The sequence below is a fragment of the Rhinolophus sinicus genome, chromosome 7 (genome assembly GCF_057876585.1).
Source record: "Rhinolophus sinicus isolate RSI-liver-muscle chromosome 7, RSI-T2T, whole genome shotgun sequence".
Classification (NCBI taxonomy): domain Eukaryota; kingdom Metazoa; phylum Chordata; class Mammalia; order Chiroptera; family Rhinolophidae; genus Rhinolophus; species Rhinolophus sinicus.
In genome coordinates this window covers 44,231,875-44,248,817 of record NC_142507.1, presented here as the reverse complement: position 1 = coordinate 44,248,817, position 16,943 = coordinate 44,231,875, and the positions used below count along the sequence as shown (strand labels likewise).

General features: G+C 39.4%; 1 protein-coding gene across 3 annotated transcripts in view; it reads right to left on the bottom strand.

Annotated features, from left to right (window-relative positions):
• Positions 1-4,820: 4,820 nt before the first annotated feature.
• The window catches only part of RAP1A (RAP1A, member of RAS oncogene family), a 68,920-nt gene continuing 56,797 nt past the window's right edge, over positions 4,821-16,943 (bottom strand). For all 3 annotated transcript variants that reach the window (XM_074319239.2, XM_074319242.2, XM_019730434.3), the window contains exons 5-8: positions 16,130-16,270; positions 14,409-14,552; positions 8,858-8,972; positions 4,821-5,511 (exon numbers count right to left, since the gene is read on the bottom strand). In XM_074319239.2, coding sequence (XP_074175340.1) covers positions 8,886-8,972; positions 14,409-14,552; positions 16,130-16,270 — 372 coding nt within the window. In that variant the 3' untranslated portion in view covers positions 4,821-5,511; positions 8,858-8,885. The remainder of the gene's footprint in view (positions 5,512-8,857; positions 8,973-14,408; positions 14,553-16,129; positions 16,271-16,943) is intronic.

Below are 16,943 nucleotides of genomic sequence, written 5' to 3'. Positions count from 1 at the left end.
TTCCCGTTTTCTGTACTTGCTTTTCCCTGAAAGCTGCCGGTACTATTCTTCCCCACTCTCACCTGTTGGGAATTCCACCCTTTAAAGCCTCCCTCAAACGCCTCTCTGAAGCATTTCAGGTCTCCCAGAACAGAAAGCATCTGTTCCTTTTGTCTCACTACTTTGCATACATATTCTTTATGGTACTCGGTACTTATCAGTTCTTTGTGACTGACGAGTTTCTAGACCCATATACCGTCGTCCGTTCTGCCACTATGCCTGCCCTTGCTCCTACCAGGCTCAGCTGCTTTACTTGGATACTAGATTCCGTCCACCTCGCCCAGTTTTCCTCCCCAGTGGATCGTTCCCACGAGCACACGAGCATGCACTGCTCCACTCATCTTAACAGTAGTCGATGCTTTGTGTCTCTCGTCTTTCTTCTCGTCTCCTCCTATATGTACTCGACACTGTCCACCACTCACTGACAGCCCACCAAAGTCACCATGACCTCCATTGCGAATTCTTCATCTCCCAATCCCATGATGGGAGTTCCTGGACCTCTTCTCTATCTGTCCTCAACCCTAGTGATTCTATTCAGCTTCTTATTCTTAAATATTAAATGTCAACCTCCTGTCCAGACCTCTTCCTCTGAATCTGACTCACATTCGGTCTCCTAACTGGTCTCTGCTGCCATCCTTGCACGTCTATAGGCTGCTCTCAACAGCCGGAGTATTCCTGATGGCAGGTGGAGTCAGCTCATGTTATATATACAGAGGGTGCCAAAAAAAAGTATACACATTTTAAGTAAAAAAACTGCATTAAAATTGTAATACTCAATATATACCGATAACAAAAGATGAATACAAGTCACGTTTCACTTCTGCAAGTACAAGAGGTGCTCAAAATAGTTACCATCAGTGTAATTTTAATAGTTTTTTTCTTTTCTTAAAATGTGTATGAATTTTTTGGGCACCCTCTGTATATCCTTTGCTCAAGTCCTTTCCATGGATCCCACTCAGAAGATGCTGAAGGATACCGGCCCCCTCCCCCATCCCACCCAGCCCCTCCTCCTCTCTCCCTTTTGCTCACACTGGCCGCCTTGTGAGTCCTCCAACGTGCCAGGCACACGTCCACCTTATGGCATTTGCACAGACCCTTCCCACCGCACAGAAGGCCATTCTTCCCCAAACCCCAGCTGTCTGGGCAGCACGTTTCAAGTATTTATGCAAATGGCAACTTCAGTGAGACCTAAACCTTTTACCCATTACCACACCATTCCCTGTCAGCACTCCTGCCCCTTTACACGGCTTAACTGTTCTCCATAGCACTCATCACACACACCTTGCTACCTGCGGAAAGGAAACTCCAGGAGGGAAGGATTTGGGTTTGTATTATTCACCACTGCATCTCCAACATGCAGACGAGCGCCTGGCGTACAGAAGCACGCCAAACTTGCTGATAGGTCCATCATGATCATACCTTGTTCTGCTTTGTACGCCCTACAGTAAGTTTTACATGGTTAAACTTAAAAATTAATGCACTCACAATAAGGGCCGCATCACTGCTTAAAATGGGAAGGGTTATTACGGTTTTGCCTCAAGAGGAACAGCCAAGACCATGCTTCTTAAGAGAAGCAATTAGCAGGAAATGTATGTCACACCTTGAGCCCAGAACCACAGGGGGGCTTCTTAACAAGCCAAAGAACTGGCATCCTTCCCCCCCTCCCCAATTCCCCTTTAAAACTCCAGTGAATGTCTGCAAAACAAAATCCATGTTGCCTTCCCGGGAAAACAGAACTAGGCACCCAGTTCAAAGCTGTTCTCAACAAGAATACTTAAGCAAAACACTGCATTCAGTAAGTGGACTGCACGTTCCACAAACCCAAGATGGAAGTGTAGGAAGAAAAACCCATGTTCTCGGCAATGTCTGTACTGCATTTCCACAATTAACTTGCACTTTGGGGGTACAGAAATGCTAAAAGCTGCGTGGTTAGACTGCCTCAGAGCTCCACTCACTCCCCTCCCTGCTGGGCCCTTTCCTGATCCTGGACAAGCACCCAAACCCTCTGCCCTTTTAAGTTTGGAGCTGAGTCCAGAGGGGCTATTTTAACATACATTTAAGTAGCACCTTAAATAAGTTCAAGACCCAAACAAAACAAAACGTTATTTTACGAGTTCTTTTCCTCCTCCAAATACCTGACAATTTCTTCACACTTTGGTTTAACCACACAATTTATAAGAGCATATTTTATGCCTTCTCCTAACATTCTGTGATGGAACATACTAGGTAATCTTTCTTTCTTTCTGTCCCTCAGTCCTAAAAACAAAAACCAGACGCATGAACCGACACATACATGTGTACCTTGTAATGAGGGGAATGAGGCAAACCGTTTGAAGTTGGGCAGAAAACGAAGAATGTTCGTGTGTGGAAAAAAACAGCTCCAGCTCAAGTAACGTGTTTTAATAAACTTGGTAATAAAATAAAGATCAGTATCTTCCCGAGGATTAACTTTTTCCAAGTACATTCTAACTTCAAAGCAGCCGATTGTTTCACTGTGGAGCAAAGGGTGGCCAGTTCTGATGGTTGATCGAGGTACCAAACGAGATTAGTTCAAAAGTTGTAGGGGGAAGAGAGTGTTTCTCCGGATATTCCTGGAGAAGTAATCCTGTGGCCACAGTTCAATCAACTACAGGATTTATGCCTTTGATAAACTGCTGACATTATCTCCCCTGACCAATTAGATTGTAACCTCCCGAGGGAAGAAGGCCTTTGTGCCTCTCTTACACAAGGCATTCAGTGCTTACAGAGGGCTTGAGTACATTTAATTCAACGCTTATGGAAATGTTAACTGATACTGAAGCTCCCCCTGGTGGAAGGTAAAATCGTAGTTAAACGGTGTCCTTATTGTTTAATTTCTAAAACTAGACTGTTTGGGGGCACTACCAAGCCATTCAAGTGACTTGTGTTTGTTTTAGTGGGAAAAAAGCAAACTACTGACTGTACCATCAAGCCTCCTTTAAGTTATACGATACTCATATAACCAAAGCCATTATACTATAAATAGCCACAGATACTAATAGGAGGTCAGTTCTCGGGTATTTACTTTACGAGATTCATATATTCTTGAGGACTTTTTGATTTTTCAGCTATAAAAACACATCTTATTTTCAGGCACCTTCCCCGCTGGAACCAAGACCAAGGAGTTCACACAGGGACAATAAAAGAATACCCACCTCACTAACAGGAAAACTTTCCATCTTGCTCAGCAGCGACTGAGATTTCCTTCAGAGAGGAATGCGTCTGTGATTTCAGCTGCTCCCGCCCTGCATACTACCGTGTCACCAGGGCATTTTCCTTCACAGTTCTACCTTTATCCCAAGTGGACTATACAAGATGTGACAAAGGAATACAGCGTACTGTCATCCTTCTCTGTGGACCATGTTCCAAAATACAAGAACCAAGTTTACGTTACTGGCCAAGCAGATTGTAACTTGGGACTTATTTAATGGATTCTACTTAATCTGGCAAATAACTAACTATGCAACAGGAAATAGTTTGAAATGTTTACTCATTTGTGAGATGTGTGTCTATGATTTTTAAGTCCAAAGGAAAGTCTGAGGGGTGAGTTTTAAAGCAAGAAGGATTTTAGAGGACCTGATCTGGACACACTGGCTCTAATGCTTTGCTTTTTTATTTTATTATTTTTTTAAACTTATTGCATTTATTAGCTTTTTGGCCCCTCAATCCCAGACGTATGTATAAGTGGATCAGTAGAAGATAAAGTATTAGGTAACTAAGTTTATTAGAAACTCAAAAGAATACAATTTCCAAATATTTTTTTACAATACTTGAACATTTTCTCAGGTTGGTCAGAGGTTACATTTGAAATCTGAGTTTTCAATTTCAAGTTTGTAACTGAGGGGCTGACCACAGTCCTGGGAAGCTTCAGCCTGGCATGACTACGGCTGCACACTGGGTGGCGAGAGACAGCGTCTACATCCCTGAGCAATGGCTGGACTTCCTAGGGCTGGTCTCCTCCTTAATATTCGGGGACAAGGCACAGGGTTTCCTAAGCTGGTTTCTTTCCTTCTCCAGCACTTAACTGACTCATGAGCTGTCGTGCTCCACCTCTATGGAGAATACGGAAGTCTTATCACCCTAGGTCCAAGTCCTACGTAAGCCCCATCTTTTCTAAAAATGCAAAAAACTGGGAAGGAAAAGCAAAGCACCACTATATAGCCAGCTAAAATGTTAACTTAGCAATCTTCCCCCCACTACAACTACTGTGCTACTTTATATACAGGCAAAGCAAAAGCAACGGGCACATCCTCTACATGCTTTTCCACTTTCACCCACTTCGCTCAGGTTCTTCAATCTGTTATAAAGCAAATTTGAAAAATTTTACATAACATTTCATCGGTGGACTTCTACCCACAAATTAACAATGGCAAAGGATTCCTTCGATGAAATTACAAGCTGTGGAAGATTTGCAATAGTAACAGTTAAACCCTGATACAGTATTAAAGTTATCTTTTTACATAGAAAAATAACACACAGTGGGATATTTTATTCAGTAAGATACGATCTTTAAGATCAAGAGAGAACATACAAAACTATTCTATGTAGTCTGATGTATTTTACTGTATAGTAGGAACAAATATATCTAGAACTGAAAGTACAAGGTCTGTTCTTAGAGAAATCACGAGTTACTTAGGGGTTTAAAGCTAAGTGTTCTGCAGGTCCCAGGCAGAAAGGAACTACTTGTTGCATTTAAAACGATGTGGTCATTATAAAAGAAAGGGCTTAAATCGATAAACAATAACAAAAACACACAAACCAAATGAAAATGTACTAAAATTTAATCATCCATAAAAGCTGTAATTTAATCTGACAGTAAAACACAAGAAGCAATATTAGAGTTGGTTTAGTATATTATATATTTTAGCTTTGAAAGCCATAGAAATCAGTTATCCCAGTTTTTTCCTATAAAAGACCCATTTTTCCAAAGCATTATGCACAAACAATTTTAATTAGAATATAATGACAGAATGATATTTCATAATTTTTTAAATATAAAATGAAGTCAATGACTCAAAAAAGTTATCTGTTGCAATGAGTTTGAGGGGAAAGTTCATAATCTATATCATTACAGATATAAAGTATAATGGTTCAACTTTTTAGTGCTTGGCAGGGAGGAATCATGATAAAAAGGTCAATATGAAATCATTTGATTATAGTAGCAATATCTAATATTTGAAATGCATCCATGCTCTTTTGTATAATCATATTAGAGTCAAGTATATTTATTTTCACATCTGTTATAACTGCTATTGCAAAGGAGAAATACTATTGTCTTACTTTCCAAGAGATATACACAGAGCAATTTTTTTCTCCAGGGAACTTGTGCAAACCAATATAAGATCTAAATTCTTCACATAATATATAAAACAGGAGAAGCCTCTTCAGATTTATTTTTTGAAGTCTGGAATGCTGGCACTTTCCAATTAGGCAACAGTTCTTCATTCCTGTAATCTAGAACATTGAATAAATACAGATATATATTATTCTCGATGCCAGAAGATGGCACTAAACAAGCATATAATAATATAGAAAGAAACAATGATTTTGGCTCATTGTTACTAGAGAACTAAGTTATACTAAACAGCTCCAATAACAGGGCTATTTTAAACTCCCTTTAAAAACTTTTTAAAAATAGCTTTCTTATAACTTAGTGTTTCATAATATATCTGACAGTCCTGTCCCTAAAGAGGAAAACAGTGATTATTTCATTTCTATCTCATTATCGTCTTATTTGTCAAGTTCCTTTCCACTGAGGAAATGGCACCTGCCTGCATAAACTTTCCATGGGAAATTCTTTCCTCAGCCATTTTACGACGGTACCTGTTAGGATTCCCACTTCTAACACAGGTCAGGACAAGAAGAGATGAGGCGGAACTTGCTGAGCCCCATATTCAAGGGCAGAAGACTCAAAGCTAGTCTTGTTGTTCAGCAGAAAAGAATTAGGTTAAAGGCAGAATTTCCTGACAAAGAATTCCTCTCCTAGGTTTTTAAAAGTGGGACATATTAGGAGATGAACATGTTTCAATACAATTTTGCCTGAAGGCTCAGGCTGGGAGCTGCCTCAGGGTTCACATACTCTCACTACACACATCTGTAACCGCTATTTAAAGTTTCCCCTAATCTCAGTCTTTTCCACTAGGATCAATATGACCCTTCACGTGTGTCATCACAATGAAATGCTCTGCACGCAAAGTACTCTGACTGCTAAGTGACCTGTTATCAAACATTCACAGAGATCTCAGGGGACTTATATGAAATAAACTGTAAGCTGAACTACACATCAGAGCCTAAAAATTTCTGCCACCAGGATGAAACTGTTATTTCTATATCTAGGCCAAGACCTCTCTCCTCTCAGATAAAACTCACAATACATAGTAGGGTGGGTAAGAGTGAACTTTCATAATAGGCCAGGAGATGGCACCTCTTCCTTTCCACATCAGCTTAACAGACATTTTCTGAGAACTGGAAATTAAATGAAGATCAGCTAAGGTGATGGCATCAATAGCCAGGCAGCTGTAAGAGAGTTATTTCTGTATTTCAGAACCGGAGCTGGAGTCCTCATTTTCCCTACCTTTGTACTCTTACCGACACAGACACAAACATCAGCAATTTTAATAATAATCGCTTTCAGGGAGCTGATGATTTATAGTTATTAAATCAAGATTTCACTAAAAGCCTAAAGCAACCATTTGGCCAGAAGCTGTCTTTTTTGAATCCAATCCCCAGAGGCCAGTCCCAAGCCCTTTCCCCCTTTCTGCCCATTTCCCCTCTGCATTCTTTTAACAAGGGAGTACAACTCCGCAGTGTTTCCCGTGAGAGGTTCATGCCTATCTCTGAGGAAGCACATGCTGCTTCACTTGCTGCTCTGGAAGAGGTAATGTCCTAAATAGACCCAGGGGACTCACTCACAAGAGTTAGCGCAACCAACCCTCACGTGGGAAGTTTACCTTCCTCTCACGGGACAACCCAAGGGTACAAATTATATCCTAAATCCATCACAGAAAAATATTCTTTTTTGGTACTATTTATAGAGTTGATGAAGAGAAGCAGAAAATGGTCAGGGGATTAAATATATAGTTAAAAACAAACAAACGTCACATAGGGCCTGTTTGATAGGCAGCTTCAATGCTGCCACTAACTTCTTTCCAACAGGGTCACGTAATGAAAACTTAAGCGGTTAAAGTCAACCACTGCTTAGAAGCCTCAACACAAAACACCGAAAGAAGTTAATCCATATCTGAGAGGAAAGGACCACCAAACTGCACTGACCACCACCCATCCAGCGGAGTGGCTCCAGTTAAAGAGACCGACAACACCACGTTTGAGCAGGGTGTGGAACTCACACACAGACTGCTGGTAGATGTGTGAACTGGTGCAACCACTTTGGAAAACTTTTTAGCTAAAACTGTCCATGTATATAGTGTACCATGTGGTCATCGGTTCCTAGACACACACCAAACAGAAACGCAAGCACACATGCGTGAAGACGTGTACAAGAATGTGCACAGCAGTTACCCACACCAGTTCCCGGAAGGACCCAAACGTAAGTCAACTGCAGAATATGTAAGTATACTGCTGGTATGGTTATACAAGAAAAATGAACTACTGCTATATGCAGCAAGGATAATTCTCAAAAACACACATATTTGAGTAAAAGAAGACAGACATAAAATAATACATGTTTTTGTTTATATTAAGGTCAAAGAGAGGCAAAACTAATATCCCTGTGGTTAGGAATCAGGGCAGGGGTTTCATTTGGGGAGGAACGACTCCTGTCGATATACGAGGTGTGATCAAAAACTGATGAATGCCGCTGCCAAGTGCCATCCCACAGAAAGGAACGACCTTCAATACAGGAAGTGGCACGCTGAACCTTAGTAACTGTGTGACAAGTTTCAACTTGTTTGGTGCAGTCAGTCGGGTGTGAGCTATGGTTGAGAGGTGTATTTTAAAGTGTCCCATAAATCATGGATCACGAACAATGCATTAACATGAAACGGGCAAACGGTTTCATCCTCCATCAGGACAACGCTCCGTGTCACACATCGCTTCTGGTACAGCAATTTCTGTCAAATAAAAACATTATGGTGTGTCCTCATCTACCTTATTCACTGGATCTTGTACCATGCGACTTCTGGCTCTTCCCCAAAGTCAAAATGACCATGAAAGGTAAATGTTTTGAATCGACTGAGGACATCAAGGCAGCCACGACAGCACGACTGAAGACACTCTCAAAAGGGGACTTCCAGAACTGCTTCAGAAAGTGGCCAGAATGATGAGATAAGTGTGTTCAAAGTGAGGGTGAACATAGTGAGGGGGGTTAATGGAAATGTGTCTTTTACTATAATAAATTTTTATTTAAACATTCACTATATTTTTTGATCACACCTCGTATATTGGTGTGTTCTCTTTAAAATAATTCATCATCAAAGGTGCACGTAAGCCTTTTGTTTCAGATGAACCACTGCTCCTCTTCAATTCAACATGAATTTAGGAGTGACCTTGGAGGGCATTCTATTAATTCAACCACCATTTTTGAATGCCCATTCGACACCAGGCACTGGAGACACAGCGGCGAGCAAAACAGACATGGCCTTTGCCTCAAGCCAGAGTAGCATTTCCTGGGTAGGGAGCGAGCTGACCCAGCAGACGAACATATCTATAGTTCATCACCTTCCCAAGTTACAGAAGCCTGGAAATACCCTACCAGGTGAAATGGGAAGTGGTTAAGATCGGGGAAAGCCCAAAACAAAGTGAGAGGACAAGAAAAGCATGTGTTCTGCTTTTAGCATCTTACCTGGCTCAGAGCTGCTGCTACTGCAGGTCTAAAGCAGCAGACATGACTTCTTTTTAGGCTTCTTCTTTTCCACTGGTGTTTTTCTATTTATCTGTCTGACCAGGTCATAAAATATCTAAAAACAAGAGAAAAGTACTTATTCAACCAATATTTGAGACCTCGTTCCACAAAACAATCTTGGTTCTGTGTCTTATTATTCTGTTCTTGGATCTATATTTTGCTGCTTTGATGTAAAGGCAGGTTTCTTAGAAGCTCTAGCTGACTCTCAGGGTAAAGCAAGACTTATTATTTATAATGAAGGAAACGGATTTGCTCTTGGATATTCAATATCAAATTAAGAAAAAGATTTAGTGCAAAATAAGGCAGAAGTTATATTCTTCATGGACTCTTGTATGCTTCGAAACATAATTATTAAGAGAAAAGTTAATGTTCAACTTGATTCTTCGGATTTATTCTATTTTTGAAAAACTTCAAACTTACAGAAAAGTTGCAAGATTAGTACCAAGAACTGACTTACATTCTTTACCAAGATTCACCAACTGGTAACATTTTATCATATGAACTTGAGTGTGTTATTTCCTAAGAACAAGGATATTCTCTTACACAGCCCCATTACAGTCATCACATTCAAGACATTTTAGCATTGATACGTTGTTATGAATCATCTATAGTGCAAATTCCACTCTTGTTGGTTAGCTGAATAAATGTTCCTTATAGTAATTCCTCTCCTCTTCTCTGGAAGGGATCCATCCAAGATCACATAGACCATTTAATTTCCTGTCACTTTAATCTTTTCTAATCTGGAACAGTTCCTTGGCCTTTGTCTTTCGTGAAATTGTCATTTCTGAAAAATAACGGCTGGTAACTTTATAGAATTTCCCTCAATCTGGGTTTGTCTGATATTTCCACATGATTAGATTCATGTTACACACCTTGGGCTGAAATAGAATAGAAAAGATATTATACTCCTCTCAACACATGATTTTTGCTTGCTCCTTTTTTGGTGATATTAATTTTGGTTAAAGTGAAAAACAGAAAACGTCTGTGACCCTTAAGTGACAAATAATATCTGTTAATAAATCTTTTGGATTCATTTTCGATAAAAAAAATGCAAGGTATCAAAGACAAAAATACAATACTACTTATTTCACAGAAGCAGAGTATTTTAATTCTGGTGTTTATGTGTTTCATAGTGGTAAGTATGCCAAAATGTGGAAACATGAAATACAGCAGCTAAATTTGGTTGTTTGCTATGGAATGCAAATGCTCATTTACTAATGATGGGAAACAAAACAAAATTATCACAGAAGCTCCTACTATTATTCATCATAAGAAATAGTGCTTTGCAGAAGTGTATCAAAATGTTCTGGCTTTTAGGGACATTACAGGGACGACTAGCAAAATTCGAATATGCACTGAACATGGATTGTCAATATCAATTTTCTTGATTATAATAACTGTGTTGTGGTTGTGTGAGAGAATGTCTTTGACCTAAGGGTACGTACACTGACATATTTAGGAGTAAAGAAGTGTGATATGCACACATGTGACAAAATGTTAACACTGATAAATCTGGATGAAGGGTAAACAAATTTTTTATTGTTCTTACATTTTTTCAGTAAGTTTTCAAAGTAAAATATTTAAAAAATTATTGGTCTACATTTTCTTAAGATGGACTCACAAAACAACTTCTATTTACTTTTTTGAATGTTCCTAAGGTTACCCCAAATCTATAAAAATGGTTTATATTCTTTTCTTTCTGGTCCCTCCTCCCCACTCCCATTTTCTTCTAACCATTTAATTTCTCTATTATATTATGTCTAAGGAAGTTAAAAACACAGAATTCATGAACAAAATGGTAGTTTTTGTTCCACAGCTCTGCCATCCACATTGTTTTACAACGCTGAAGCCCCTCAAGAACTTAATATGCAAAAGCCACGAACAAGCTCTCATTAGTTCCCTCTCCTCAATACATACGCTATAAAATGAAAAATAAAAGGATAAACTAAAACAATAAATAAATCGAACCCACGTTTCTTCATGCTAGCCAGTTGCAGGTTTCTGGTGCTATACAGAACGGTAACTGATTTTGTACTATTCTCCTCAACAATTTCTTTGACAAACATTGCCTACCTCACAGCAGCAGCTGGTTAGTGATGAGGGCAAACTCAAACTACAGTATCTGTTACACATGCTGAAAAGTCCTCAGCCTAGGTTCTTCCTCATCTTTCTGAACTATAGAAAAACTAAAGGAAATACAAAATAATTTCTCAGTCTCTCTGCCATTCCTCAGCTAGGATTTCTTGATTCCAATTATTATTCTTGGCAGAGAACAATTAATTCTTGATAAACACTGATAGCTTTTGGTATAGCTATGTACTATTTCAGAACATAGCAAGGATGGTGTGGTAAGGACTTAAAAAATTTATGGCTATCGATGTATAAATAGATAGCAGAGACTAGAGCTATTTAGCCAAGCAGTTATGCCCCTATATAATTTCAAATTTGAGTCCAAGAGTTGAATCTTGTGCAAGTATGATCCTTCTTGCAAACTGGTGCAGCCACTATGGAAAAGTTTGGAGTTTCCCCACAAAATTCAAAATGGAACTACCTTATGACCCAGCAATTCCACTTCTGGGTATTTATCCGAAGAAATGCAAAACACTGATTCAAAAGGAGATATGCATCCCTATGTTCACTGCAGTGCTACTTACGATAGCCGAGATAATGGAAGCAACCTAAGCGTCCATCAATAGACAACTGGATAAAGACCATCTGGTACATAGATACAATGGAATGTTATGCAGCCATAAAAAAATGAAACCTTACCATTTGTGACAACATGGATGGACCTAAAGGGTATTATGCTAAGTGAAATGTCAGAGAAAGACAAACATCTTATAATTTCACTTATTTGTGGAATCTAAAGAACAAAAAACAAAACAAACAAAACAGAAACAGACTCATAGATACAGCAAACAAACTGATGGTTGCCAGATGGGAGGGGGTTTGGGGGGCCTGGGTGAGAAAGGTGAAGTGATTAAGTACTAATTGGTACTGTGTTCCCCTGAAAATAAGACCAGGTCTTATATTAATTTTTGCTCCAAAAGATGCATTAGGGCTTATGTTCAGGGGATGTCATCCTGAAAAATCATGCTAGGGCTTATTTTCCGGTTAGGTCTTATTTTCGGGGAAACACAGTAGTTACAAAATAGTCACAGGGACATAAAGTCCAGCATAGGGAATATAGTCAGTAATATTGTCGTAACTATGTACGGTGTCACGGGTACTAGACTTATTGGAGGGATCACTTCATAAGCTATATAAATGTCTAACCACTATGCTGTATACCTGAAACTAATATAAAATAATATTGAATGTCAGCTGTTAAGTAAAAAAGAAAGAAAGTATGACCTTCCATCCTCAGGCACTCAGAAATCACACAATTTGTTTATAAGGCACAGCTGTCTGAGGAACTATTAACTATTAAGGGAAATCTGTAGCTGGATTATCAGGCTGCAGAGAGAAACATTAAAAGAAACAAAATATTACACTCTCAATAATTTCCAGCATGTACTTTGCAATGTTTTCCAAGAGAGTAAATATTCTTAAATAGCTAATGTATTTCACTGGTTTCCTATTTTTGTTTTATAAACGCTCATGTCAAGGACTGATGAACAACAGCCGTAAAAAGGAGCTCGGCTGTATTGGAAAGCACAATACCGGCAGGTTTAGCAGCAAGTAAGTGCCTACGGATAAGTCATGTCCTGTCCCCTGTGCTCCCTGGACCCTGGTGCACCCCAGCCGATCCCTAGGAACTTGGGAACTTGGTGGGTGGTACCAGTGGGAGTGAGGACAGGGACAGCAAAGAACCAGATCCCGAAGGCCATTCACGCTGCCGGCGGTGACCTTGCACTACTGTTCTCCTAGCCAAGTTTATTCATCGGTCCTAACGTGTTTTATCTCAGTTACCTTTCTTTTTGGAAAAGACTGTATTGAAAATCAAACTTTTGTGATTAGCCACGTTTTTCAAAATAACATCTATGAAACTAATTCTACAACAGAGAAAGCTGAAGCTGGAAGCATATCACACTTCCTTTCATTTACTTGGCAGTGAGTAAGAAGTAACTGTGCTTGAAGATCTCAGCAGGACTTGTTCTCACGGGGATGTAAATTTCTTTAGGGCAGGAGGAGTGTCTGTCTGTTACCTGCTGCCTAATCCATTGCCAGACAGGTATAGGCATACAATACGTATTTGCCGAATAAACGAAATTTACAAATTTCTTATTTTTATGCACTTATAAAAATTGATTTTACCTAAAAAAGGGAAGCTTTAACATTCTTTAATTATTTGTAAAACAGAGGATTTGCAGCAAGTTTAATTTTTTTTCCCCCTGCCAAATAATTTGGTCACTTCAAAAGTCAGCCTACAACCGTAATATTAGTCCAAATGGCATACAGAACGAAAAAGCCAGAGGAACAGCAAGCAACAATACAGGACTCCGATCACCTAACCCACTCTTGGCTCTCAGTTCTGTTCTAAGTGCTCGGAATTCTGATTGATTATCTAGGGTGCTACAAATGGCAAGCACACTGGCAAGTAAAGCTTCTGCGCTGCTGGGAAAGAACAAAAAGCCTGCTCTGGTTTAAATGGGATGGCCGGTTAGCTCAGTTGGTTAGAGTGTGGTGCTGATAACACCACGGTTGCCAGTTTGATCCCTGCAGGGGCCACTGTGAGCTGAGTCTCCTTAAAAAAACAAACAAACAAAAAAACCAAGAAACTTAAAAAAAAAAAATTGCTGTTAAAATAAACAAAAGCAAAGGAAACCTCAAGCTTCTGCCTGGTTGGTAGTGGCAGTTGGGGACTGACTAATCTTTTAGGGATCCCGTAAACTACTGGCCCTGTACACCCAGGCAGGCAGCTCACCTGTGAAGCCTTCCAGTCCATAGCTATGTTCTCAAGATAGCGGAGGGCTTAAGTCACGGACAAAAAGAGCCTTGTGCACCTGTTACGTCCGGCCTAAGCGCCCAACTCAATTCCAGTTCTAGGTCCTCCCTTGGAGTCACGCACTAAAGGGAAGCAGGACTCAAAATACCAAATTCTACGACAGCCATTAGGTAAAATCTTTCTGTCTAACCTAAGTTCATTATAATAACTATTTTGATTTTTGTATTTTTCTACTTGACTTTACAACCTATTTATACATATTTGCATAGGTTAATTGTTACAATACAGGGCTGATGTGACAATTGTCATACACCGTTTCCATCATTTAGAGGCTTAGCAGGACTTTACACGTATTCTTTAACTTAAACTTCCTCTTTGCCAATAAGGTAAATAAATATAAGTGTCCTCACTGTAGTCAGTAAAGTGCTTTTATGAACGCAAAAGAATATGGTTTCTAATAATTACTTAGTGTTTTCTATAAATTGATAGAATCGAGATTGTTTAAAAGAATCAATTTTTTTCTTAACTGGCTTTTGGCTGTTAACTTAAAAGACAGGAAAGTAAAAAGGCGCTTGTACACGCTGCCTAGCAGCTATAGATTACCTCGTTAACGTTGATCTTTGACTTTGCAGAAGATTCTAAAAAGGCACAGTTACACCACTGTCTTGCTAAATTCTGACCCTGTTCTTTTCCAACTACTCGCTCATCTTCCAGGTCGCATTTATTGCCAACCAAAATCATTGGAACCTGTGGGAAGGAAATAACATGAAATGAGCACTAACATACTTGTTACTTAGCCTCTTATTAAGCAAGCAATTATCTGCCACCAATTGAAATGTATATTAGTAAGGACTATACACTTCACTAAATGCTTAAAAAAGGGCACATATTTGTGTGCTGGGAGGAAGAAGGTGGTTGGAGGGGAAGAGACAGAAAAAATATGGAAGAGGTCCTACTATGTTGATTCAGTAAATTATTTTAAGAATATAATCCCCAAATTCTCATGTGGTCTACTATGAATAGTTGAATGCCAAGTAGAAAAATCTGAAGGAAAAGGAACCTCCTGCAACACAGGGAGGAAGGTACTCATGGGCCTCGCTGTGGTGTAACTGCTGAATCTCACAGGCCTAACAAATACCGAAAGTACTGGCCAGACCCACACAGTGACAGGTCCACCCCTACGTGTGACAGCCAGATCTGAAGACCAGTTTAGGTGAGATGTGAAGGAGGAAATAAGGCCACTAAGCTCCTATGTCTTCCCTTTTTCACCATACCAGAAATGCTTGGCTATGTCCATCCACACCCCCCCACTTCCAATACAACAGGCTGCTACGAAACTGTACAACGCCCTTAGTTCAAAGGTGCCCAGAGAGCAAAGTCATTTGTGAAGTGATGGGCACAATACAAAAGAGTTAAAGGAAATGGTGGCTCTTGTACCTATCTTATCACGAGTTAGACGACACACACTAGACACCTACAACTCTATCTATTGTAGTTTATTACATGGGATGAAGAGATCAACATTACCAGAGTTCAGCGATTTGCATGTAATTGCCTATGAAAACAGAACTCTCTTAGATGAATTAGTCATGGGAAGGAAGAGAACTATTTATTAGGTTACGGTTGGTCATGAGTCATATGGTACAAATCTCTCCCGCCTACAGTGTTACCCAAAGTTAAGGTCCTGAGCAGGTGCATATGTTCCCATTAATAATGAGAGAGAACACATGAAAACAGAAAGAAAGGTACAAACGAAATTTTATATCCTAATTTATACAACTGAAAAGGAATTCTCTGTAGCTCGAAGCTGAGGTGAACATGTAAAATATACATTTCACCTTTGCAAAAAGGCACAACAACCATGCCAGCCATCAAATAAGACAAGAATTCTAAAACAAAAACTAAAAAATAGCGTTAAAATCTTCTAATGTAATTTTAAAAACAGCAAGTAAAAACTATACCAATAGAAGTTTAGAAACGAACGAATTATTACGGTTCTAAACAATGTTCTGGGAACACTGTTTCTGACTAAGCAGCGCCTCTCAAAGGTTGGCCCGAGTCCCACTACTAAGCGTTGTCTGACTCTCCTCTCTGCTGCACTCATTAACCACAATGAGCACTTTATCACATATGTCGTCCTTTGCTAACCATCTCCGCATGTCATTTGTAGGTAAATTTAGAAAGTTAAAGTATTTTTGGTCACAGGGGATCTTTCAGGCAGATAGATATCCATCCTCCAAATACTCTATTGACAGAGAAAACAGATACTTTTTATTTGGCTACAAAGAGATGACAGTATGTCTCACAGAGAGAAAAATACTTACATCTTCTGTGTCTTTAACCCGTAAAATCTGTTCCCTCAGGTCCTGTAAGTCATTAAATGTGGACTGAGCTGTAATAGAATAAACTAGTGCAAACCCTTGGCCATTCTTCATATACAAATCCCTCATCGCTGTAAATTGCTCCTACAATAAAAAAATATGCAATTATAAACATGATTTCTTGAACATCTACTGAAACAACTTAAATCAGAATAATCACAATTCAGCTACTGATTTTTTTATTCCATGCTATCATGACAGTAAACATAAGACATGATACATGGTTTCTAGAAACTCCATGCTGAATGCTGTCTACTTACGTGACTAGAAACAATGACAGTAAACTACAATTAGAAGGGAAATCTTAACCATCTTAATTTGCTTTTGTGTGATTTTGAAAAACTGGGTAGAATTCCTTCTCATATACAGATCCTAAGTAAATTATTTTCATGCTACTAAAGATGACCTCCAAAGTAGTGTTGTTAGAAAAGGGAAGTCCAAGTTCTGAACCCTTGAGGCTCTTCATCATTAAGAGGTTGGGGAGATGAAGGCCAATCTGGAAAGGAGGCTTGGGAGTAACCCCTGATGCAGGCAGAAAACCATGCAAGTTGCTGTTCTCTGGAAGCCAAATGAATAAAATTTTTACACAGGAAGAGAGTGATCAACTAACTGGGTCAAAGGTTAATGCAAAGTCAAGGGAGTTGAGGATATACGCAGGGGCTTGATCATAGTGACAGACCGTGGACTTGAAGCTGTGTGAAGAGGGGGTTGAGGATCTGATGGATAATTAAAGATGTTAGGATAAGCGGACTGCAGG